Genomic DNA, 24,976 nt, shown 5'->3' with positions numbered 1-24,976 from the left:
GTTGTAGACACGATCTCAAAGCACGGTGGAGCAACCGAGTTTCCTACACATGACGTCACCGACTTCAGACCGACGTGAATTCCAGATTCCAGGTGTCGAATCTGTGACAGCCTTGGATTTCAGATGCTACACTAAATTAATGAAAGTGAAATGGAGTTGAACTCAACATACGCGTTGGATCTACTATTCCCACCGTAGCTACACATTGACGAGTTATAACTTATAACGGATATATCATTAATTAAGTTACATAGGATCAAATGACCAGGCATGACAGAGAGGAAGATGACGAAAATGCATGAAGAATGTCTTTAGTATTGGGAATTAGGGGGTTTACCAATAAGAAAAATCTTCGTTTCATTACGGAAGTACACTAGGTATGACAGAGTGGAAATATGACCGGTCCTAATCCCCTGCATTTGTGTGTGAAAGTTTATATGTGTGTGGGAGTGAAACTGTTATTTGCTCTCTATAGTGTGAGATCATCAATTAATTGCGGTGGCAAGCGAAAGAGCTCTGCTCCACCGCGATGGTTGGCAACATAGATATATTGTTTGGCCCATGCAAGGACATTGAGATGTAAATCGGGAGTATTATACGCATGTCTGGTGGAGAGAATTGGATATCATTGATTTTAGAAACTACTAACCAACTTAAGATATACTAGCTCTTAATTAGAAATTAAGTACGTCAATTATCGGTATTAATTTTCTGACCATTATTTAATTGGCTTAACACTAAGAAAAATCCATCAGTAGGCCTATTCCATAATATTGACAATAAATTGTAATACAGGAGATTATAGATCTGAAATGTAATCTATCTTGTAGTTTAAATTTTTACCAGCAACACATCATAGTTTCTGATTAAAAAAACTTTACCTAGTACACCCAAAATAATAAATTGTTCGGATTAGTCAAATTTTATTTTTTTATGATTAATTGAATTAAACAGGCTACGAATTCTCAATTTTATCTAATTTTGATTCTTTTATAAGAATCAAAATTCTGTAAATTAATTATGGAGTATTATAAAAAGTTTAGTTATTGCAAAACTTGAGACTACTTCCCAGAAATTAGGGTTAATTATTATAGGTCGTAGCGAAACTAATTTCAGTAGATTAGATATTTTATCTACTTATTAAACTATGACTAGTTACTTAAATTGTTATTTGCTCATTACTTGAACAATTTAAATAACTAATTCAAGACTTTTCATTTCACTTCCCTGGTGTTCCATGTATTCAAAGGAATACAGTTGAAGCATTTTATTGTGGCCGGTGGATACAATTCTGTCGGGCTGCGCAGTAACTCGGCATCACCCCCGGCAATTAGAAAGCCGCCCTTGTGACTATGAGCTATCCTGAAAATCTTGTTCTTTTCTAGCATTTTAATTATGTGAATACGGTGTATAAAATTGTTAGTAATTCCACGAATTGTAACGTTATTCTAATTCTCTACTCTGTGGGATAGGTGCGGCATCTAGTGTGTATTCTAATTAACAAAGATTAGCACAGTTATATTCTAAACTTAATGGAGAACATACTTATTAAAGTTTTTATGTATTTAAAACAATAGGATTATATTATTTCAAATTTAATTAATAATTAACACGTTCACGAGCTAAATGTATGGTATTGAAATTAAGCTAAAACTATTGTGCCGATACTTCTGTTTAACATTCTGTTGACTCGTAGACTGAAGATGGCTCTCAACAGCGATACGTGTAAAACGGAATTATGCCGGGGGTAGAACTTCTCATTTGCCCGGTACGAACAATAGTACGAGACATCAATGAATGCTTGGTTGTGGCGCGGTGATGACAGCTGTAAAGGAAGAATAACACTAGTGATTTGATAATCGAATGAATTGAGCATTAAAGTGATAATTACTTCTCATCTATCTTCCTGAATCTTTTACTTTCAAGATTTAAATTAACACGTGTTTACACAGAACGTGAGCATAAATAATATTGCAATTTAAACATGCAGAATAATCGAACTCTGAAGAACACATGTATACAAACAGAACGAAGAGAGACGGCGCGTTGCCTCAAACTAAGAATCAGCTGATATGACATGTGGCAACCATACATCGATGGCGGCAACGCCACAAGGAGAGGGGAAAGTGGGGTGCGGTAAATGCCCATACGGCAAGACTTGCAGTAATATCCCGTACTATACGGAACATATGAGAATATGCCATAACCATAGCGTGAGATGGCTGTCATATTTTAACAACAGAATGTAGTGTTTCTTCTTTTTTTCTTTCATAGCGGAAGACGTATACTAGAGTAAAAAAGATAGTAGAGTGGAAATTCCATGTTAAGTCGCTGTAAAATTTGATTTAAACGTACTTTAACTTTGTAGTATCCATCCTAGCTCGCCAGAAACTGGAGGCTGTATTTTCCAGCACCTAATACGTTACTCCAATTCCAAATTTATTCACTCCGTATTGATACAACCAAAAACTAGTAATAATTCTAAAGACTGGTTTAACAACATTTCGTTGTATTGTTCAATTGCTTTTAGATAATAAACATATAACTTGGCGTTAATAACTTAAAAGAACTAAGAAAATGGCAGTATCATAAACGGAGGTTTTGATAAATTAAATTAAACATGAACAAATACGGCAATGTGGATAAATCATGCTGATTGCTAACAGTTGTAACTCAACAACAAGATCGTAATCAATAACCACATAAATTTGGTTTTGACAGCTTACGTTTTGATATTAACACTGGAGTATAACCTCTCAGCAAATCAGAAACGGGGTACCATGACTAACTCTTATTTCGGTGTGGTATAACTGTCGCTCATAACCGAAGGCGGTATGAGTCAGGCCTGGTTAACTCACACAATGGTGACCGGGGCCAAGTAACTTTGTCTACTTGAAAAACAATAGCCCAGTCAGTTAGCATACTGAATTTAGTTCTATTTGTGAAGAAACATTTCTTTAATTTAATCCGGCTGGGACTAACTCTTAGCTGTAGATTTCAACTTGCCGAGCAGTAATCGAACGGATAGTATAAATACTGAGTACGATTCTGTCTGGTACTCCATTTTGTTCATGTTTAGTCTCTTCCATCTAAAACAACTCGATGGAATTGTGAATGACTGCGGTTTGCTACTAGACCTTGTTTTCCCATCTGTGAGCCAGACCCAAGCCTGTTGTATCTCGTCACCCCGATCTAGAAATTGAGCTGTCGCGCCAAAATCTAAGTAAGTCAAGAAATACTTTTTATATGTATGAATATTAACAGAAGTAACAAAGTAATATTTTTTATCCTTGGAAGTATCCTGTGTTGGTTGGTTTTATGTAGGTTGAAGCAGCTTTTATTACTTTCTGTGAGAATTTTAGTATCCTGATTAAGACCTACAATCTCCTGAATTGTTTGGGCAAAGTATTTGCTTCTCAGGAAGATTATTATTGCTACGGTACGTTATTCTGAACTACTGGACAGGATTAACGTTATTTTGTTCTACATTTGTTAGAATCAAACATCTCTGTAACAATTCCCTGCCCGATCCAGTACTCCTTTATAGGACTATGCCACTTATGTATCGTCTGAAGAATATCCTGTCAGGCTATATTTACTTGTTTTTTTATATCAGAGGGTGTTTTCAAAATGGAGCTGTTGATACTTTACACGACATAAAAGAATAATGCATGCTCATAATTACTTATTTTGTGCATTTAGTTGGTTGACAATTTTTTATAAAATGTATTTTTTATAATATGTATCCGGAATATTTAGTGATATTTATTACATTGTAGGATATTTTTTACATTTTGCATGCTCAAACGATCACACCTACTATGAATTTGCTTGTATAACGTTTGACAATATTGTCATTAAATTTGCTTCTGTTCTTGTTTTAACCAAAAAGTACTCATATTAAGTCTAAGGAGAAGTTTCTCTACTGCAGCTTTGAGCACTTTGTTATGCCACATTCTATAATGTAAATCACACGTAAAAGTACAAACTGTTGCTTGTGTTCATGATTATTGATATTATGTAAGTTATCAGTAGTTTAATGTATTCATTGTATTTATCAATTGAATAATTCAATAATATTATTGCCTCACTGTATTAGTATTGCGAGTGCATCATGTATGTATATAATAAAGTTTGTGTTGTAGCCATCCTTGTACTTTATAATTGAAATTTGCTCAATATATTGTAACGTGGAGTAAGCCGTATATGTTGAACAAATAAATAAATTCAGAGATATTTTACTGATTTTTTTTATATTTTTGAGATATTTTTTATTTTTTTTTTATTTCAGAGGTAATGTTTACTGTAGAGATTTTTATATTGGGTTACAGAACCTTCTCTTTTTCTCCCTCAAGGCGAGTCTGACCTTTTTTACGTTTGTTGGTTATTTGCAATCTATTCAAAAATATATCTACAATAAGTAAACAAAAAATAGTTCATTAGTGCCCAAAGACCTTAATCAACATGATGATAAAAACGATCACTTTAATCAAGGAAGCTATACATGTGCTCACTATTGTCCAGTCAATTCAAAGTAAGATGACTTTTGACGTCGTTGTAGCTTAGATAGGTACTTTAGGCAAAACTATGAGATCTCCTGTTCTACATAAATGCAAATACTATGTCTCTGTGAATTACTGCATATGAAACTAACCATGGAGCTTGCAGTATTGTTATCAGTACTTTGAATTGGACTCATTCAATGATATTCAGATTCGATAAAGACGCAATGCACCACAGTTATATATCATTTGTCCAGATAGATTTTAAAACAACTTTGTACAGTAACAATCTATTTTCAGTAGAAAAATGTTATTTTCTTCCAAAGAACCAATACATTTTAGAAAACTTTCTATTAACCTGCAGTAGTTTGTTTCAAGTATAGGTTTGCCATGTAATTAATTACTTAATAATCGAGGTGGATTCCAAAATATTTGACATAATGTTGTTGAGTTAGTTGAATGTTCTTAAGGAAAATATGTGAACAATTTCTCCCGCTAAGAGTAAAAAGCTTGTTTCGTACTGTTTAGTACGTCAAAACTATTTAGTATGTTGATATCATGTCTTGTATCAGACCCTGGACAATATATTCAACACTCAAATCGTTACGTGGCGGCAAATGTTTTATTTCTATTTGGCGCCAGTAGTTGCCAACCCGAGTTGGTTTTGGTCGTCGTTCTTATTATAACTACGAAAAGTTGTTATAGGCGTTTAATGAACTTTCGCAATGTCACAATAACTATGATTATCATATAAATATTTGTTTACACATGAAGGGTTAATCTTTGAGGTTTCCATTTTGTTATACTTAACTGTAGGGGTTTTATAACAGAAAATTATAAATAAGCACTAACTAGGTATTTTACATAATATTTTAAGTATTTCCACACTTTAAAAGAGGAAGCACCAGTTATAAATATTAAAATATCACCAGGAAAAGAATAACGAACTGTGCTGAGAACCAGAAGTGAGTCTAACTCTATCAGCTTTTTTTGGGTTAATATTAAAATGATTATATCCTTTTGTCCTGTCCTTGGTTTACTTTTCACTCTTACTCTATGTATGTGTATACGAGTGGTTTGCCACAAAAAATCATCAACAACAAACAACAGTAAATATTGTCACGTGATAGAATGAAATCAAAGTCTTGTCTTGAGAGTGTTAGGTTAAACGTATTTGTTTGATAAATTTCACCGATTACTTTTGTGAGTTGTTTATATAAAGGTGGAATCTGAATATTTTTAAGGTATGCAAGTGTTTTGTAAAATAATACTTGTATTGTAATATATATTATGTTCTCCAAACATTCAGGCGTTGTTATAACTAGACTTTTTGGATTTGACTTTTCACTTAAAGCATTATAGTTTCTCATTTATTGCAGTTATTATTATTATTTCTTATTTTATAAATCAAGCAACTAAAATACTTGTATAATCTTTTATGGATTTAAAATAAAAAAGTGGCTAGTTAGCCAGTTGGCTGCAACCACAAATTGAACCATGGATAATAATGATTATTGTCTAAACTCCTACTAGAAACTAAAATGTCCAACTGAATTACGTTATAGGTATTTCAAATTACGGTATAGTTCGGCTGCGGTATAATAAGCGTCCAACACTCGAGTGATCATTAATCTTGAATTATTAATTAGAACGATTTAAATGCTGTCATATGTTTGTTTACCCTGTTCAGTAATTGTATTTATTATGTAATTATAAAATATAACAAACAAAACCGTATAACATTTACTTACTTTTTACTATTTTGAGGTGTGACACAAATAAAACATGTGCATACCACTGCACGTGTGCCATTAGATCTGCAGTATTAGTGCCAGCAAGAGCTAATTCAGTGGTAACCTATTATCGGGATACTGTTGTTTCAGTAACAGCTGGGCCAAATAATTTGTTCTCAGAACAATTTTTTTGTTTTGGGTTACTCAGTAGCCAGTAACAGCCCAGTCCATTTCATGTAAGCAATGAGTCATATATTAGAAATACTACACTATGCTACTTATGCGATATAAGTAGATTTAGATTAGGTTATCATAAATATGTTACTATTAGTACTAAAAGTTAAACATAACCTTTACAAGCGCTTATGTGATCTGAGCTTGAATTTGGCTATCTCGAGGGATGATTTTCCTTTTTTGCCAGCAGTGCCGGGTGGGACTGAGGTGTTACTGAAGGCCAAAAGCATTTTCATTTGGTACTTTCCTGATCTTAGATCATGTCCTAAATCTTACAACGGGATCTGACGTCAGAGAAGTTGGACGATCTGGAGTATGATCTGAAGTCGGGAAAATACCAATCAGAAACGCCCTTGGTCATCACTGAGAGCTTTGGTGGCACCACCCTGCACTTCTGCGAAACAAGAAAATCATCCCTCGAGAGGGTACCCAAATTCAAGCCCAGATCACGTAAGCGCTTGTTAAGGTTATGTTTAACTTTTTATATTTATAATATGTAAGCATGTATAGCCTAAAAATAGTAGGACTTCTTAGTACCAAATAATTGTGGTGTATAGTCTATTTGAATTAACCCATTTATAAATTTATTAGTTTATAGCTCAACACATTATTTTGTAATAGGTATTGATAAACTACAGTATATCCCATTTATAGTGGTCATTACTCAAATACTACACACATGGTTTAACTTTGTTTCAGTTACATTGGAACAATAATGTTGTATTGAATTACGTTATTGACTTTTAAGATTGTATCATAGTAAAGCTATAATTTTATTTCAAAGACATGTATGCATTTTAGATTATATAAAATAATACAACTTTCTTAATACTAAGTTTGGACATTTACAATTATTTAACAGGGTAAACAAACATGCCTGTCAGCATTTAAATCATTCTAATGATGATTCAATATTATCGATCACTCGAGTGTTAAACGCTTATTATACTGCAGCCTATAGTTCAGTTGTGTTTAAATATCTAAAAAAGTAATAATTATTTAATAATGAATAAAAAACTATGTAGGCTATTTGTATTTATAAAATGTGACAAATAAGACAACAATTTTACTTTGTTTGAATTAAATTGGAACAACATTGTAAATACCAGAGCATACAAAAGAATTGGTATTAATTAATTGTAATGAACTATAAATGAAATGTTTTTGTATTTGATTGTCAAGTATTGCTAATCGTTTGTTTGTTACTCTGATTTGATGGTGGTGGTGGCAGCTTACTATACTGCAGCCTTTTTTTTTAAGTAAGCTCTAACCAGTCTTAAAATTTTCCCCAATTTAATTGCTGCTACTGTTCATGCAGAGGCCTTAACAAATACTTTCTCAATGGGTTAGCCTACACGAAAGAGGAATTTCCTACAGTCAAGGTCCTATGCTGATTTGGTGTATAATTAATATTATTCGTGATTTATACATTATGTAGAAAACTGGCTTAAAGTCATAAATTCCTAAATATAATTATTATAGACTCACATAACTCAAACTATTAGCATTTTTCTCCTAATCACATTTTCAATGATTAGTTTGATTGACAAATTTCACATAAGTTAATGGGTTTTTCGGTACGAGTCCAACATGTTGAAGCCACGAAAACATGTCTTATCATCTTTCAAAGCAATGTCGTGTAGTTTTCTAAAATTGACTGCAATTTTTAATAAACAAAATTGCTTATGTAAAATTAAAATATCGGTAAATCTTAAGATCAGCGACTACCGCTCCGATCGCCGTAATTTTTTGCATTCCAACACAGGTTAACGTAATTTCACCGAAAAAAATAGTCCCAATTATCCCTGTAGCCGTTTACTCCCCCCCCAAAAAAAAATTTGAAAAAAATCAAATTAAAAAAAAACTGACTGACAGTGCATTTATTCGTTTTTTTGGTCTTATTAGTTCGTAGGGCAGTAGTCCAGGTACTACTTCTAGTATAAACTCGTCTTATCTTATCAGTGATAAATGCGCGCCACTTATCTTTTGCCTGTAATGAAACCTGTGTTAGTTCTGTCTGAGTTTTGTGTGTGTAAGCAGTCATGGCGTGATCTGGGCTTGGACTTTGCAAGCTCGATTTAATTTTTCTGTAAAAGAGCAAGCAGCGGAAAGCGCTGCGCAGCGGGCAAGCATCACGTGATCTGTGTTTTGAATAGGCAAGCTAGGGTCTTTTTAGCGTGTGACAAGAACCATCGCACGCCATGTCAATAACTTCACTAATTATTCCTTGTCCATGTGGGTTTGTTTGTTTACGTCTGGCGGTCAATCGAAGCCGTCCTATAGGTCACGTGATCCGCCCGGCCAATCGGAAACTTTCCTGTTTGTCACGTGACTACTGTCAACTCATTAAAATGACCATGGTCGGCCATTGTTTTTAGTTTGATAGTCGAAAATCTTGTTATTTATGTGTTTTGTATTGCCAACATTGTACTGCCGAAAAACTGGTTTTTTATGTTAGCGATAATCGGGACTATTTTTTTCGGTGAAATTACGTTAACCTGTGTTAGTATGCAAAAAATTACAGCGATTGGAGCGGTAGTCGCTGATCTTAAGATTTACCAAAATATTACCATACGTGTATTATTTTTATATGTTTAGGCCAATATAAGGAGAGATTAAGGCTAACCTTTTAAGAGCAGCGACATTGGCATATCAGACCCAGTAAATTGCTGGTATAGTTAGGCGTGGCAATGCCTATTAAGTCTATATTTAATATAGTACACAGTTCAAATTTCTGAGTAACCATATAGCTGCATTTGATTACCAGTTAATCTCCTCAGCCTCAATAGACACAATTTGCTTCTACTTACACTACTGGCGTAAAATATTTCAAAGACCTGTTCAACTGTAGTTTGGTGAAAACAGACATAATTCATAGCACAATACCAGCACTTATGAAGTGGTTTGAACATAATGTACAGTACTCAAAGCCCTAAAGCTACAATAAAAAGTGTAGCTTTGTCATTTGACAAAAAACTGCAGTAAAATTCACATAGTATTTAAAATGTTGCGATAATCTCCTAAATTCCAGATGTTAACTTTTAAATTTGTTGGAAAGTTTTCTATATGGCAAGTAACAAAATAACTCTGAATATAATCATTGTCTGTAATTTTGTTAAAGAATATACTAAATGCATTATCCATCCATCTATCTGTGTGTGTGTCCGCGTGCGCGCACACGCACATGGTGTGTGTGTAGCCACTAATACCTAGACCGATATAGGCTTACAACTTGAAGTTTGTTTAATCAAATTACATTTATTCTTAAGGAAACTGTTTGTAGACAATGCTTTTAAAGTGCAAGCTTACTTAAAATTACTAACGGTCTTTATTATTAAAGAAATTTATGGATTGATACCATAATTTTTGTATTTAGTAAATGAGTAGGCGGGCTATCTTATAGGCTCATTTAGACATTGGTTGCCTGATTGTGTTGCCAACAGATTTAAGAAATGAAAAGTTTTATATAGTGAAAGGACATTGTAAATTAAAGAGAAGTGAGGCCATCACTTTACATAGTGTAGGTAATTTATGATTGTGTAGTTTGGTTCGTATTATATCTCGGACTAATCCTCTCTCTGTCCCTGTTTCTTCTACAATGGAATTGAGGAACCTATGACAGGCAATTATTATTAAATCCACTGTTGTTTGAATTTTACATGATGACAAAACAAAATAAACTGTTCCTGTTTATCCACTGCCATTAGATTGTGGATTGTATTCACAGAGGGGTATATTGCACTAGTTAGAGATATACTGTGTTGGCCAAAGTTGGATCCAGTTGACTATGAGGCTTTAATACTCTGTGGTAACATGTCCAAATTTTAAATGTGAACAATTATGATTCAACTATGTGGACAACATTATGAAACATGATCGAATACTTAATATATCAGAGTTCAACTGATAGTTGTAAGATGAAATTTGAAAAACCACATTCAGCATCACATTCTTGTGTATTGACCATGAAATTCAGTGTTCTATATTTTGTTCATTTTAATTTTCAGACAACGTGAAAATGGATCCAGAAATTCTAGCACGCTTAATGCCACAAGGGAAAGAGACTGTGCGACCAGCATGTAAAAAGTGTGGATACGCAGGACACTTGACCTATCAGTGCAGAAACTTCATCAAAATAGATCCCAACAAAGATATAGTGTTGGACGTGAGCAGCACCAGCAGTGACACAGAAGACGACTATACGACACCACTCACCCTGTTGAGGGATGAGGAGTTGCGTTCTAAACTGAAGGACGAGAAGAAAAATAAAGCTAAGAAAAAGAAGAAGAAACGAAAACACAAGGCCCAAGATAGTTCGGAATCTGAAGAGGAAAGTCCCAAGAAGAAAAGGAAGAAATCATCCAGTGACGAGGACACATCTCTCAGTGAAAGTGATCGCACCAGGAAAAGTAAGCACAAATCAAAAAAGAAGAAGAAGAAACACAAAACAAAGCACAGAAAGACAAAACGGTCTCGTTCTAGTAGTGAGTCAGACTGAAATGTAAAGTGTTGTATGTAATTTAGTTCAAACATTGTATAATGTAAAATCTAAAATAAAGAAGTTTGAATACCAAATTGCTGTCTTTTTATGTAGTTTACCCCTCTTTTTTGTCCTTATATATTTCATAAAAGCTTACAACCTAAAATTATGATTTAACAGCACTTACTTAGATTTTTTGATATGTATTATGGCTTCAGGTTAACAATTTCTCCAGTGTAATTCAAAGAGTAACTTTGTACATCACTACCAAACCAAATATACTATTTTTATGTTCTTGTGTTATTTTATTCTTAATCTTTTTTGGAAAACTGTCCATGAAAATTTGGTAACAACTTTAATTACATGTACAAATACTTACAAAGACATGTTAGGGTATGTATTTTAATATAAGTAGATGTAAATAACGATATAATACATAAAATACTAAATGCTCATAACTTTTTTAAAATTTGTTAATGTTTTAAATATTAACATTTTCATGATGTCAGAGATTTTTGGACACTTATTTGCCATAAAATTTTTCATTAATAATAGCAAAAAATCGTCCATATTTTACTTAACTTCAAACGTTATAACGTAAACTTAAAGTATAACGAGAAACTGAGGTATTTAAATATGCATAGTAAAATGTTCCCCATCGGGCGCACAATGCACTTTACGAAAGCCCGGTATGTACCCGATTAGGTACACAACGGCAGTTGTGGAAGATTGCGTATATCTGATGGGGTACATTTCGTCATGAACATGTTAAACAAGGTAAGAGATGCATAACTGACTTTGAATTGACATGGGAGGCTTTAGAATTCCTCCGGAGAGTACAGATTTCTATACTTTTTAGACTTTTACTTGTCTGATCTGCTTCACTACTGAAGTAAAGAGCAGGTGTCACTTTGGTCTGTGGCATTTTACTAATGGCCTAATGGTAGTTAGATAACACTTTAATATTAATTAATTCATTTTTCCTGCTTGCTTTTCTCTTGCATTTGATGGCTCATACCTGCTGAGTAAGAGCCATCCATGGGGCTATGATTACCAAGATAAAATTGGTGTGTGAAAAATTACTTAGGTATAGACTTGAAGGGGCTGGTTTCATTTGTTCGGCTGATGGAAAGAAGTGTGTTTGAACAACTAGACAGCTATCAATTTGTTCAATATAATTATGGATATGGAAGAGTGAGTGGTTGAAGAGGCTGTTTTTCTCAGGCACTGAATGAGTCATATCATCTCGAACATTACATTATTTGGCTGAACCTTTTTCATCTGTAGCCTATTATAAACTGTACTCAAAATTTTGGGTTTAATGTAATATTCACCATTTTAATTTTAAATAAGTAAATCACTTTTATAGAACAGTACAAACATTAATTTTCATGATATATATTTTTAAATAAAATCCAATTTAACTTTTGCTAAATGTAAAGGATTCTTCACCAATTCATTTAAAACTATTTTCACAAGAAGATCCGGAATTATTGATTATAAAAAACCTTTTTTTGTTGGATGTATTATGTTTCCTTTTTGCAATTTCCTCCGGATTTCATATTTTTTAAATATACTGGCACTAATTTTAAAATTATCTCTATATTTATTTCGTGTCAGTAATCAAATAATTATAAGTAGTCTATTTGGAAATAAACTCCACCATACCACATATATAATAGCATAATTACTAAACACCATTATATTTCTCACAGGTTATCATAAGATCTGTTAAATGCTATCATGGAAGACGAGAGGTGGACTACTAAAGACAAGTTAGAACAGTTTCGAGGTGTAACGGCACTTTATAGTGAGTTAAACTTTATGCCTTTTCTTTCTAAATACCTTAAATTTTTTTAAACTATCATTTTGAGTTTCTTGCAAGTAGTATTTTGATTTTTGTTTTAGATTTTATTGTAGTAATGTTTACATGTATAAAAACTGATTTTAACATTAGTAATACCAACAGTTTTGATATTAATGAGTGTTTGTGCTGGACTTCAAAAATTTCTATGTATTCAAATTAATTAATATAGCTAACCACTTATTAAATTTAGTAATAAACTCTTCATTGTGCCTGATTTTTATTTTTTTATATTTCAATAACATTTTTATAGCTAATATAAAACATCTATAACTGTAAATAGTTTTGATAAACAAGAATTTTCAACATATCTTGGATGAACAAAACTTCTCTATTGTTCTTTTTATTTATAAGGGTGTTCTAATCAACTGTAACACTTTTTCTTAAGCTTTAACTTAATTCTCTCAGTTATTTTTTAGGACATGATTTGTTATAGTAGAAATCTAGAAGAGTAGACTCAAATGCATATTCTACCTTTCTGATACTAGGCAATGGTCTCCAGTTAACATTTGAAAGATTACGGGAAAACATATAAAGCTTCCATGCATTTAGTTTCCTAAAGGTGATTTCTTTAAATATGTCATGAATTAGTTCTGTACAAAATTCAAAACATAAAGAAGTATGATCAAATCTTTTCATTTGAAAAACCAGTCTTTATAGTTGTAATTTTTTAAACTGCAAATTAATGTTCAAACAGCACTTTTCTTGTGTAGGTTCTTTCTTTGTTCAATATAAGTTAAAGAGATTGCAAGATATTTTCAAATTGAACTGTTATGTTACTTTTCAATGTTAACATTAAAGTCAACATTAATGTAAAGCAGCAAGAACAGTATAGCATTACATTTCTTTCTGTGATACAAACTGCAAAAGGGCGATAAAACTACAGAACAATTATTACTATCAGAAGAGGGGTTACTATAAACAGAGATAAAAATAACACTAACAATTTCAACTTGGATCAATTGAGAAACACCAACTAGCATATATTAAAGTTAATATTTATTCATTTATTTTTTTTAGCAAAATAGAAGATTTAGCTGTCTAGAGTATGCCAATGCAAGCTTAAAGTTGTTTGGGATATATATATATATATATATATATATGCACCATTCCTGAGTAGCCAGTATTTTGATAAAAAGTATAATGTCACAATTGAAATTCTCTAAAGCTACTGACAAATCACCTAGCTTCAAAGATTGACAGTTTACAACCATAACTCTAACATAATTCGTAACTATTATCTATTTTTCAAACATTTTCTTTTACAGTGTTCAGAAAAATAATGTTTCTCTAAAAGTTGACATTTTCACTTGTCTTACACCCACAGAAGTCATACAATCCTAGTATGTCGACCAAGAGGGATTGACAAAACCAGGCAGAGCTAATCGGGTCCTTAATGAGATGGAGACTGACAACAAATAGTCACAAGGCACATATTAGTAGGGCTCTCCTGATATTCCTGAAGAGTGAGGAGAATCTGAAGATGGAATCATCTGTGGCATATGATGTACTCTCTGATATTCTGAATTCCGAGAGGTGAAAGCTATTTCTGGGTGTGTGATGTACTATCTGTATTGTTAAATTTTGTTACTTCATTGTACAGAAGACTACCAGGAGAAATTTGTATTCCACTCCTGGTAGAGACTACCTTTTGCCAAAGGGAGCAATGGTTGTTCAATCCCTCCTACCAATATGGAGACTATGCTGTATAGTATTTTTTTTCAACAAAAACAACTAAAAGTTCAAAATTTTTAAATGCGAATTAGCAAGAGCTCGAATTGAGCGATTATCAATATAAATGACCACATTTTCTCCTAACTATTTGTGCAAGTCTTATCTCTGAGGTAAAGTTCCCAGGATTAAGTTGATATGAGCATACTCCATAACTTCAATCTTCAGGAAATGTGTAAATTTTCTAATGTGCCATTGTAGTACCATTATGGTGTCTTACCAGTCTACCTTCTTTTTTCCATTTGTTTCGAGGTCATCTTGCCTAATTTCAGTAGTCTTATCCGGGTGGATAGATCTCTCCATTCCTTTAAATGAATTGACTTTACCAAACTTACAAATTTTGGGTTTTCTATTTAAAAAAAATATTTTTTAATGTTATGATTGAGCCATGATGCTTATCTCAGGTTTGGAAATGTCTGTTGTGAGAATGTGACCTTATACACATGTAATGATAAATCCAAAAGAACCTTGATTTGGAAAAACAAACATTTCAGAAAAACTTGAGGATTATTATACTTTTGGAAATATGCATTTGCAATGTTTTGACACAAATACAGTCAAATGATTTATAAATAAATAAATTTGAAAGTAATTGTTCACTTTTTATGTCATGTGAACAAAATGAGGAGCAAATTCAAGTATTCAGCACGAAATTAAAAAAAAGCTTCACATACATTTATTTACAGTTAATATCCTAAAAAGTACAATACAAAAATCAACTGGATATGAATAATATGATACTAATTAAATTTAAAATTCATATTTAAAAATTAAATTGTAAGTAAGCAAACATTTTGATAAATCCATTTCCTGTACAGAATTTAAGACATATTGGACTATTTCAACTACTTGGCAAATCACCCATGCCTGCTGGTTGTCCCCGTCTCTTCAGTTGAGCTTGACTTGCAAGTTGAGGAGCTACATTCCTCCCTCAAGCAACCCATTCAACACTCCTTCAGGCCTGTCTCGGCCTTTCCTGATCACTGTTGTCACCTGTCTCATCATCTTTATTCATGATGAGGTCCGAAGGAGACAATGGCAGAAAAATTTTGGCAAAGATTGTGATGACCTATAGACGAAGCAGCTTTTGACAGTCCGAAAAGGTTATGTGCCTACTCCAAGAGAACTGAGAGAGAAGATGGACAAAATTTCTGACTCCTTCAACCGGAAAACTGCTTGTTCTGGTGATCAAAATCTCTTCGTTCAGACTAGGCGGTGGAGAGGTGATTGGTGGACCTAACGGCCTTGTGTACTCTGTTGCTGGAAAAAAGCGGAAGTTTCATTGACTATATGTAGGATCAGTTTTCTTCACTTTCAGATGTGATTGAAAACACAAAGCTGGTTTCAAAACCAATTACAAGATTTGTAGTGTACAGACAGACAAGAAAGTGACTAATAAAAACTTTTCATTAGATGCAAATGAAAAGAATCAAACAAATATATTAATATTAAAACAATAACTAGAACAATTGGTTGAGATTACTTCTGAATTCTTACATAGTATAATTTGGGCTATTTATCAGTTAGTTAAGTATCTTTTCCCCCAATTGATTGGAGCACATAGCGCTGCCGGGAGCCATGGTGAGTCCCAGGGCTAATACAGGTAAGGTCCCTCCCACATACATACAGCATTGTAGTCTATTTTTTTCTACCAATAAACTCTTTATGCACTACTAAAATGAGTTTACTTACAGATTAAGTTGAAATCATATTAGTGAAGAACAGTAGTTTTTGTGAATTTTAACAGTATTGATTTGGCCAATTATTGGTATAGGAACTGAGAAAAATTCATCATTCTTAGTACTAGAATACATGTATGAATCTTTCAGTAATTGAAGTAAATGCAACAAATCTTTACATATTACGTTTGTATATCTTTTTAAATGTTCACTTTTATACTACAGAAAATTATTTTACTTATTTATGTTATATCGCCTTACATAAAAATAAAGCCTTCAAAAGAAGTATTAATGGAGTCTGAGATCCTCATAGGTGCAAGGTAAGTACTTAAATGCACAAAAATAAAGATTAAGATGCTTTTGGTTTTTAAAATGGTGAGAAATAGTGCAAGCCAAGTAAATACTTTAATTTGAAAAGTCAATGTCTTTAATTTTCCATACAGATAAACAATATAGTAACAGTGTTGTTATTTTATACATCTTGTTGTCTATAATATTCTAAAAACAAATATTTAATTACATAAATTATTAAAAATATATTACAGATTAAATACCAAGAAGCAGATTTTTATAACAAGTGCATCAAATTTTATTAACAATTAATGTTAACAACATTTAAAACTCGCTACAACTAAATAATTCACCTGCCATCCAATATTATCAACATATTAAGACAGAAAGATTGTTTTTCATACAGTTTTCTTATTTTTCAAATGTTGAGTATTGGACTATAAAGCAAGTTGTAGAATCAATGATGTTACAATATTGTAGATGCCATGTTTTTAAAATAGGAACTAATAGTTTCTCTCTCCATAAAAATATGTTTAAGAAGGAAAATTAAATTAATCTACAAATTGCTGTAAATATATAATAAACTTCATACTTTACTGGTACAAACAATATGAAATTAAACTTCATACTTTACTGGTACAAACAATATGAAATTAACAATGTTCTGGTTCTGTCTCAACCTTTTAAGTACCATTTATAAAAACAGGATACACAGAAAAAATCCCAAAAATGTAATTGCTTTAATTCATAAATTAATAAAATATGTCATTTCCTGAAAATATAAGTCAATCATGAATTTTATCCGGGCCTGAATCCTTGTGGAGTGAATTTACGTCTGTGGATGTTCAGCCATCTTTAAACCTCTTGAACCACTGATGGCAGCATGATCGGCTTAGACATTCTTCACCAAAAGCCTCTTGTAACATCAAAAAGGTTTCAGAAAACGTTTTGTTCAGTTTCACACAAAACTTTACATAAACACATTGCTCTTCTTTCACATTCATTTTCATTAAACAAAAAAAATAGCCAAACTCTATAAAACTAATCTCAAACAAACTGTGCTAATGTTACTTTCAGTGATGTTATGATTGATCTGCAAACACAGCTGTGTTACTGTTGAGTGAGGGAATACAATGCTGCCAACCGCATCGCTGTGAGACATTGCATTCCCATAGTATATAAAAAGTCCTGGAACTTTTTGATCACACCTCTTATTTATAATTCTTCTGACAGAAAAGTTATATTAAAGGGCTATGACTAAAACAAACAAAATGACAAGAAGAAATAGCATTGGATGAAAATGTACTTACCATACACTTGTATGTGTTTATTCTTATTGCTACAATGGGATTATTAAAGATCCAACACATTTTTTATTAATATTCATTCCTGTATATGTGTGTTTAAAACTCTCTGGAAATCTTTTGTGGATTTGTTCTTGAGTTAAGACAAACATGATATAATTTTTTAAAGGAAAGGCTGTCCCATTGTAAGCCTTATTCTGCCTATACTTGTGCGCCTCTGGCCTGTTGAAGGATCTTATCAAACAGAATAAGGGGAGAGTCAATACAGTAAAAGGTCAACGTTGCTGATAAAAAGTGAAATGGTTACAGACAGGATTTCAACTTGTGTAATTTCTAACTCAGATCCAAAGTTCCTAGAAGTAATTAATAAACAGGGGTTAGAAATGCTTAGATTGCTGTCTGTCTCTGTGTATGTGATTTTAGATGTTATTTTATATTTCAGAAACTAATAAATATAAACAATTCATTTTTGACACAATTAACAATAATATAATATTAAATTACCATATCATATTTCAAGATGGAGACCGGTTAACAATTTTAATGCTTAATAATGTAAAAACTCATAAGTTAAGTAGAATTTTCATTTTTTACGGCATCATTAACTGTGCATTACAGCATAAAAAGCGTACACCTACATTATTTACTTACCAATTTTTGTTATCTAAGGGTCAAAGTGTTTTTACTTAAATTGAAAACCTTTTATTATTCTTTAAATGGTTTAAAGAACCTTTCTTTAAAAGTGTTCGTAATCTTATGAGTTTTTACGTTATCAAATTTTAAAAATATTAACAAACCATAATATAATATTAATTTTATCTTATTTTGAGACTGCAAGGACATAATTGGACCAAAAACTTTTCTGGTTTCTGAAATGAAAATAAACTCTAAAATACATATATAGACATACAGTAAACTGAGCATTTCAAACTCATATTTATATTTCATTTTTTGTTTGCATTTATCAGAACAAATTCTTAAGAGATCTTTGAAGAGTTTGTTAACACCCTGTATACATGATGCTCATTTTATCTGTTGCAACCATTGGTATCTCATAAATAACTAAATTACAGGAAAATTTAAATGGGAATATTATATAATTTTTAGCGCTAATCAAAAATATGATTCTAGAATTCCAAAATTTGACCGCCATTTGCTAATGTGAACCTCTTTTTGGATTTTTAAAAACTAGGAGCTACTTCCTATTACAATTTTTTTTAATGAATGTTTAAGAACTTTTGTGTGCGTATTTTCAAACATAATAAAGAAGCAAATGATGTTATCGTTAAGTATACTATTAGTATCATGTGTGTGCATTCATTAATAAAAACTTATTGTAGTTAATAAATTGCCAAAATTTAATACTACGAAATAATACCACCATAGCCTACAAGTCAGGTTGTATGGGAGGTATTTACTTTTTCATGAAAATGTCTTATTTTTCTTCATATTAGGAGACAGCCATATAAGGAATAAGAATTAAACCTCAAATTAGTGCAAAGGATGAGTAGTACATAAAAGTAAAGATATGTATTATGAGAATGCAATATTGCAAATCTGACTTCTTACAGTTCAACATATACAAAATGGCAGTGGTTTACATTTTAAGACAATCTTGTTGAGATTTTTAAAAATAGTCAGAATAGTAAAACCCTGACAGTTGATACTGGATATAAGAAACCATAAGCTGCCATAAATCTTAAAGTGGCCGCCATGTTTGCAAATAGTGGCAAAATTTTGAAATAATATATCGTATTTTTAATTAGCAATGCTAATGACCGAGCGGCCTAAGATGTCATCAGACTTTGGATCTGTGCTAGAGATAATACAGGTTCAAATCCTGTCTGTTAGTTTGAAGGTATCAACTCTCCCCTTATTCTGTTTGATAAGATCCTCACACAGACCAGTGGACGGGCAGAATAAGGCTTTAAAGGGGAAAAATCCTTTAAAAAATGCCACTAAAAGGTAGGTGAAGGTTTTCCTTTAAACTTTCCTGTAAATTTAGTCGTTTAAGAGATAGCAATGGTGGTACTAGCTCTAATCTAAAACAAGGTGAGCTTTTCCTCATGTAGTTTAAGATAAAATGCTTTTGATTTTATTTGAGACTCTAATTTGGTATATGGTTTCACTTTATTTTTCAACAACTTCTGTTATTTTCTTAACACTGTTGACAATTCAACTCTTCACCTGAAGAAATTATATAAATACATTTGCTAGTACTTTATTTAGACTAGTAAAAAAATACTATTTCTTACTGTGGAAATCTAATAAAAATCCTTTACTCATATCATGCATATGAATACATTAGAATGATGTCATTCCTTATTCAGAGTTATGAAATAATTATTCCACCATACTGTCCACCCACACTTTGTGCTTTATTACAAACAAAAGTTATATTTTAAAAGTTGTCTTGAATAGTTCTTGAAAATTAAAATTACAGAACACAAAGATTGGTTTTGCTAATTTAGGATTGTACATCAAAAGCAAGGAGATGTCATACATATACAATGTTGTGCATATATATTTAAAGATATGTCTCAAATTATTATCTTTATGACTTAAATACTTAGTTTCAGAAAATATTTTACCGTGGCTGTTAAAGATTAAGCGGTGAATAAACATGTTATGTACTCATTTCTGATAGTTAAAAATTAAATCATCTTTATTAACTTATTCATTTAGCATCAATAAAAAAATCATAAAAAACAGTAGTTAACTTACTTGTGTCATAGCTCTAATTTGAGAACATTCAGTGATATCTGTATTGTCACCAAGTAGATAAGATACTGGGCTTATAAGGATTAAAATTGGTCTATGACTTAGTTTATAGATTGCAAGATTGTAAAATAGTCTAGGTGTAACATTCTAGAATTATTTGATGATTCCAGACAGTACCAATGCTATAAACAAGGAGAAGACACAAGCCTTGCGTAAAAAGCAGACCAAGGACATTAAGAACTTGTCTACTCAGAACAAAAAGTATAGAGAGCTGTATGAGGAGGTACTACATGGGGACAAGAAGAATCTTTTGCCAGCACTGCATGCCCATCCAACGATGCAGTTGGCATTCAAGAACCTCAATCCTGAGGTAAAATATACAATTCGGGAAAGAAGATTCATTTTGAACTGTATTAGACCACAATCTAGTCTTTCATGATATCAATAAAGGAATTTACCCTAGAAAAGAAACTGATCATCCTTCATGCTAGTTTTGAAGGAATAAAAATTAGAAGGTAGTGAAAGAGTTCAAAATACCAAATGAATAATGTCTTGCAGATCATATTTGTTTTTGTGTCTGGTGGATGACACATTTAAAATCATTAATCAAATATGTAAATAATATTTAAACCAGTGTTAGCATTAAATTTGTAGTAAATTTCAACTAACTTTAAGTTTCTTTATCTCACTGGCTTACATTAATTTAATTATTATTTACATATCTAAATTTTGTATTTTTGTGTGTCAAGCTGACAATAAGACATGTGTCAAAACTTTATCATGTAGTATTTTTAATCGTTTGTTACCTACCCATTTTGATCTCCATTAAAAGTTGTGTGACTGATGATTGACTTCTTTCATAGAGGAAATTTCTATATCAGCATTATGAAGCTATGTTGTGTTTTTATAAAATAAAATTAGGTTCCTGCCTCACAGACTAATATAAATAAGACAGGGACTAATAGTTTTGAGATGAGATTAAGTTGAACTTTACTTTAATGCTTTGTTTCAGAAGTAGGTTTGTTTGAAATTTTTTGTGATGCATACTATGTAATTATTCTCCAAGCTGAAACACATTGCAATGATATAGGTAATTAGTAGGGAGGAAGGTATAACTGATAAAAGAACAATGAGTCTCAACTTCCTCTGACTGTAAAATTTCTTCTTTGATTTTCTGTATAAAATCCCAACTTGTTTTAACTTAAATTTTCAATTCATTGATACTAATTAAGTATAATTCTAAGTAGAATTTAAAAAGATCAATTTCATTCATAATTTGCAGGGAATAGAAGAGGAGTTGAAGCAATCAATTTTTTGTAAGACTAAAGAATTGGATCGTTTAAGATTTAAGAAGAAGAACTTGGAAGAAAATTTCCTGAATAAAAAGGTAAGATTCTAAACATAAACTAAAGTACCTTAGTGATACAAACAGACTTATAACAATCAAACAATCATACATTATATTGTTTAGTCCTAATAGTTATACATACAGTATGTGGAACAAAACAATGTTTTTTAGTATTTTTAGACTGATGTTTAATGACATTATTACTTCTAAAATTATGCCATCTGATTATTAACGTTCAAATTCTACCTCCTGAAAATCACACTTCCTGCAATTAAAGAATAAGTTTAAACATAATTTTTTCATTTTAAAAACTACTACTTCAGTGAGTTATCATTTGCTAGGTTGAGTACAGCAGAAAGTGCTCTGTTGTGTTCCTTCATTATTATACAGGGTGTCAATTAAGTCTGGAACCTCTTTTTTAATTTTTAAACCACAATATAAAAAAATACCAAAGTTCACACGTGCTTACTGGTGATAGTAACGCATACATCTGCCCAATTACCGACCGGATAATCCCTTTGGGGGACGGTCCACAAGGAGTCAGACAAAATTCTTAAACAGCAGCATAGGTCAAGTTTGGTATCAAATTGAAGGTCTTACTTAGCAGAGTAAAATGCTGCAAATCGGACTTCAAAAGGTGGATTCATTCAGTAGTTATAGCTATTTGAATTTTAAAACAATTGAACAATGTAAATTATTAAGTATTACAAGTAAACACCAATTTTTAAGTACCTGTGATCAAAGTAAATGTTCAAAATGTTCCCCCCCCCATCGTCTGGCAATGTCCTAGGCGGTTGTAAAAGCCATCCACTGCATTTTGAAGGTAGTCACGAGGAATATCTTTAGCTTCTTGGACTATGAGATTTCTTAGGTGCGCCAAATCTCGAGGCTTAGTACGATAAACTTTATCTTTGAGGTATCCCCAAAGAAAAAAAATCCAGCGGAGATAAATCAGGGGAACGAGCAGGCCACTCTACTGCACCATGTCTTCCAATCCATCTGTGAAGGAATATTGTATCCAAGTATTCTCTAACAAGGAGAGCAAAGTGTTGTGGCGCGCCATCTTGTTGGAAATAAATTCTTTGAAATTGTCGACCAAGAGCAGCTTGTAGTACAGAACTATCTCATTTTGGAGCATTGCTAGATACGAGTCACCATTTAAATTACCATTGATAAATACTGGGCCCATAATTTGATTTCCTGTAATACCTGCCCAAACGTTAAGTTTCTGTGGATGCTGTGTATGACTCTATCTGCCACTTTCACATTCTAACAGTAGTTGTGTTATTGGTAATAATTATTGATTCCTGGCTTCGATTACTACATTTTCAGATGATGGGAGGGGAACATTTTGAACACTTACTTTGATCACAGGTACTTAAAAATTGGTGTTTACTTGTAATACATAATAATTTACATTGTTCAATTGTTTAAAAATTCAAATAGCTATAACTACTGAATAAATCCACCTTTTTAAGTCCGGTTTGCGGCATTGTACTCTGCTAAGTAAGACCTTTAAATTGATACCAAACTTGACCTATGCTGATATTTAAGAATTTTGTCTGACTCCTTGTGGACCGTCCCCCAAAGGGATTATCCGGTCGGTGATTGGGCAGATGTGTGCGTTACTATCACCAGTAAGTACGTGTGAACTTTGGTATTTCTTTCTATTGTGGTTCAAAAATTAAAAAAGAGGTTCCAGACTTAATTGACACCCTGTATAATTGGATAGGAGGGATCTAGATAGTGCAACACGGAACTTTATACAAGAATTTTCTAAAAAAGAATTACATGATATAACTTGCAATTTTTGGTCTTGACTGAATGTTTGTAACCGTAGTTCTTGTCACAGAACAACCAATACCATAGTATTTTTCTGGTTCAATTAAGATATCTTGAAACTCAAATATATCTATAAGTTTTATGAAGGCCTGGGACCCATCAGAGTTCCAGATGGCTATGACTTACCAAATAATTCTCTGATAAAAATATTCTCATACACATGACCCCCCTACGATTGACCCTAATAATAAAGCTCCTTAGGTACATTTTCGTCTAATGTATTGGAATGCACATGAGAAACATTTGCTGGGACTATAAATGTTTCGATTTATATTGGTCTCATCATTTTAAATATATTACTATATTGAAAAGCCAGCTAAAAAATACCATGTTATTTTTGGCTTCCTAACATTAAAATTAAATTAAAGAAGTTCAGTCAGTCAAATTAGTGATGCGGAATTGATAATGGAGTCATGAACAACATGTGGATATTCTTTATGAATGCAATTAGTAAACATTCTTGTTCTCTATCTGATTGAATTGAATTAATAGTTTGTTCAATTTTGAATTATTTTATAATCTCTTTGTTCTATGATTCTGTATTTTGAGAATTTATTTTTATTTGTCACCTCTGTATAGCTGGGTTTGGCTGAGCTGGAGCAGGAAGCAGATTAATCCTCGTAGAATTAACTTTGGGAGCAAGAAATTGCCAATCAGATTCAGATTGTAGTTTTATTCCTTACCCATGTGTATTTTGAGAATGTATTTTTATTTGCCACCTCTGTATAGCTGGGTTTGGCTGAGCTGGAGCAGGAAGCAGATGAACCCCCGGAGAACTACCTTTGGGAACAAGAAATTGCCAATCAGATTCAGATTGTAGTTTTATTCCTTACCCATGTGTATTTTGAGAATGTATTTTTATTTGCCACCTCTGTATAGCTGGGTTTGGCTGAGCTGGAGCAGGAAGCAGATGAACCCCCGGAGAACTGCCTTTGGGAACAAGAAATTGCCAATCAGATTCAGATTGTAGTTTTATTCCTTACCCATGTGTATTTTGAGAATGTATTTTTATTTGCCACCTCTGTATAGCTGGGTTTGGCTGAGCTGGAGCAGGAAGCAGATGAACCCCCGGAGAACTACCTTTGGGAACAAGAAATTGCCAATCAGATTCAGATTGTAGTTTTATTCCTTACCCATGTGTATTTTGAGAATGTATTTTTATTTGCCACCTCTGTATAGCTGGGTTTGGCTGAGCTGGAGCAGGAAGCAGATGAACCCCCGGAGAACTACCTTTGGGAACAAGAAAT

General features: G+C 32.4%; 2 protein-coding genes across 3 annotated transcripts; both read left to right on the top strand.

Annotated features, from left to right (window-relative positions):
* The first annotated feature begins 5,592 nt into the window (after positions 1 to 5,592).
* Positions 5,593 to 24,623, top strand: LOC124369098. 2 transcript variants are annotated; one of them, XM_046826841.1, is made up of 5 exons: positions 5,593 to 5,746; positions 12,665 to 12,759; positions 20,710 to 20,909; positions 21,822 to 21,926; positions 24,459 to 24,623. In XM_046826841.1, exons 2-5 carry the CDS (start codon positions 12,693 to 12,695, stop codon positions 24,606 to 24,608), a joined length of 522 nt encoding a protein of 173 aa, XP_046682797.1. In that variant the 5' UTR covers positions 5,593 to 5,746; positions 12,665 to 12,692; the 3' UTR covers positions 24,609 to 24,623. The 2 variants fall into 2 exon arrangements, with proteins under 2 accessions (XP_046682797.1, XP_046682806.1); XM_046826850.1 differs by having other exon boundaries at positions 5,612 to 5,705.
* Positions 6,740 to 11,044, top strand: LOC124369108 (protein SREK1IP1-like). The gene is made up of 2 exons (XM_046826863.1): positions 6,740 to 6,919; positions 10,477 to 11,044. The coding sequence occupies exon 2, from the start codon at positions 10,488 to 10,490 to the stop codon at positions 10,965 to 10,967; it is 480 nt and encodes a 159-aa protein (XP_046682819.1). The 5' UTR covers positions 6,740 to 6,919; positions 10,477 to 10,487; the 3' UTR covers positions 10,968 to 11,044.
* Positions 24,624 to 24,976: the final 353 nt, after the last annotated feature.

This window comes from Homalodisca vitripennis, chromosome 1 (assembly GCF_021130785.1).
Source record: "Homalodisca vitripennis isolate AUS2020 chromosome 1, UT_GWSS_2.1, whole genome shotgun sequence".
NCBI lineage: Eukaryota > Metazoa > Arthropoda > Insecta > Hemiptera > Cicadellidae > Homalodisca > Homalodisca vitripennis.
This window is presented reverse-complemented; position numbering and strand designations above follow the sequence as displayed.

What these genes read in the sequence shown, in the direction of transcription:
- LOC124369108 (XM_046826863.1), top strand. Translation starts at nt 10,488, where the DNA reads ATGGATCCAGAAATTCTAGCACGCTTAATGCCACAAGGGAAAGAGACT.
- LOC124369098 (XM_046826841.1), top strand. Translation starts at nt 12,693, where the DNA reads ATGGAAGACGAGAGGTGGACTACTAAAGACAAGTTAGAACAGTTTCGA. An exon ending in TCAAGAACCTCAATCCTGAG is followed by an intron (nt 20,910 to 21,821) that starts GTAAAATATACA and finishes CATAATTTGCAG; the next exon opens with GGAATAGAAGAGGAGTTGAA. An exon ending in AAAATTTCCTGAATAAAAAG is followed by an intron (nt 21,927 to 24,458) that starts GTAAGATTCTAA and finishes ACCTCTGTATAG; the next exon opens with CTGGGTTTGGCTGAGCTGGA.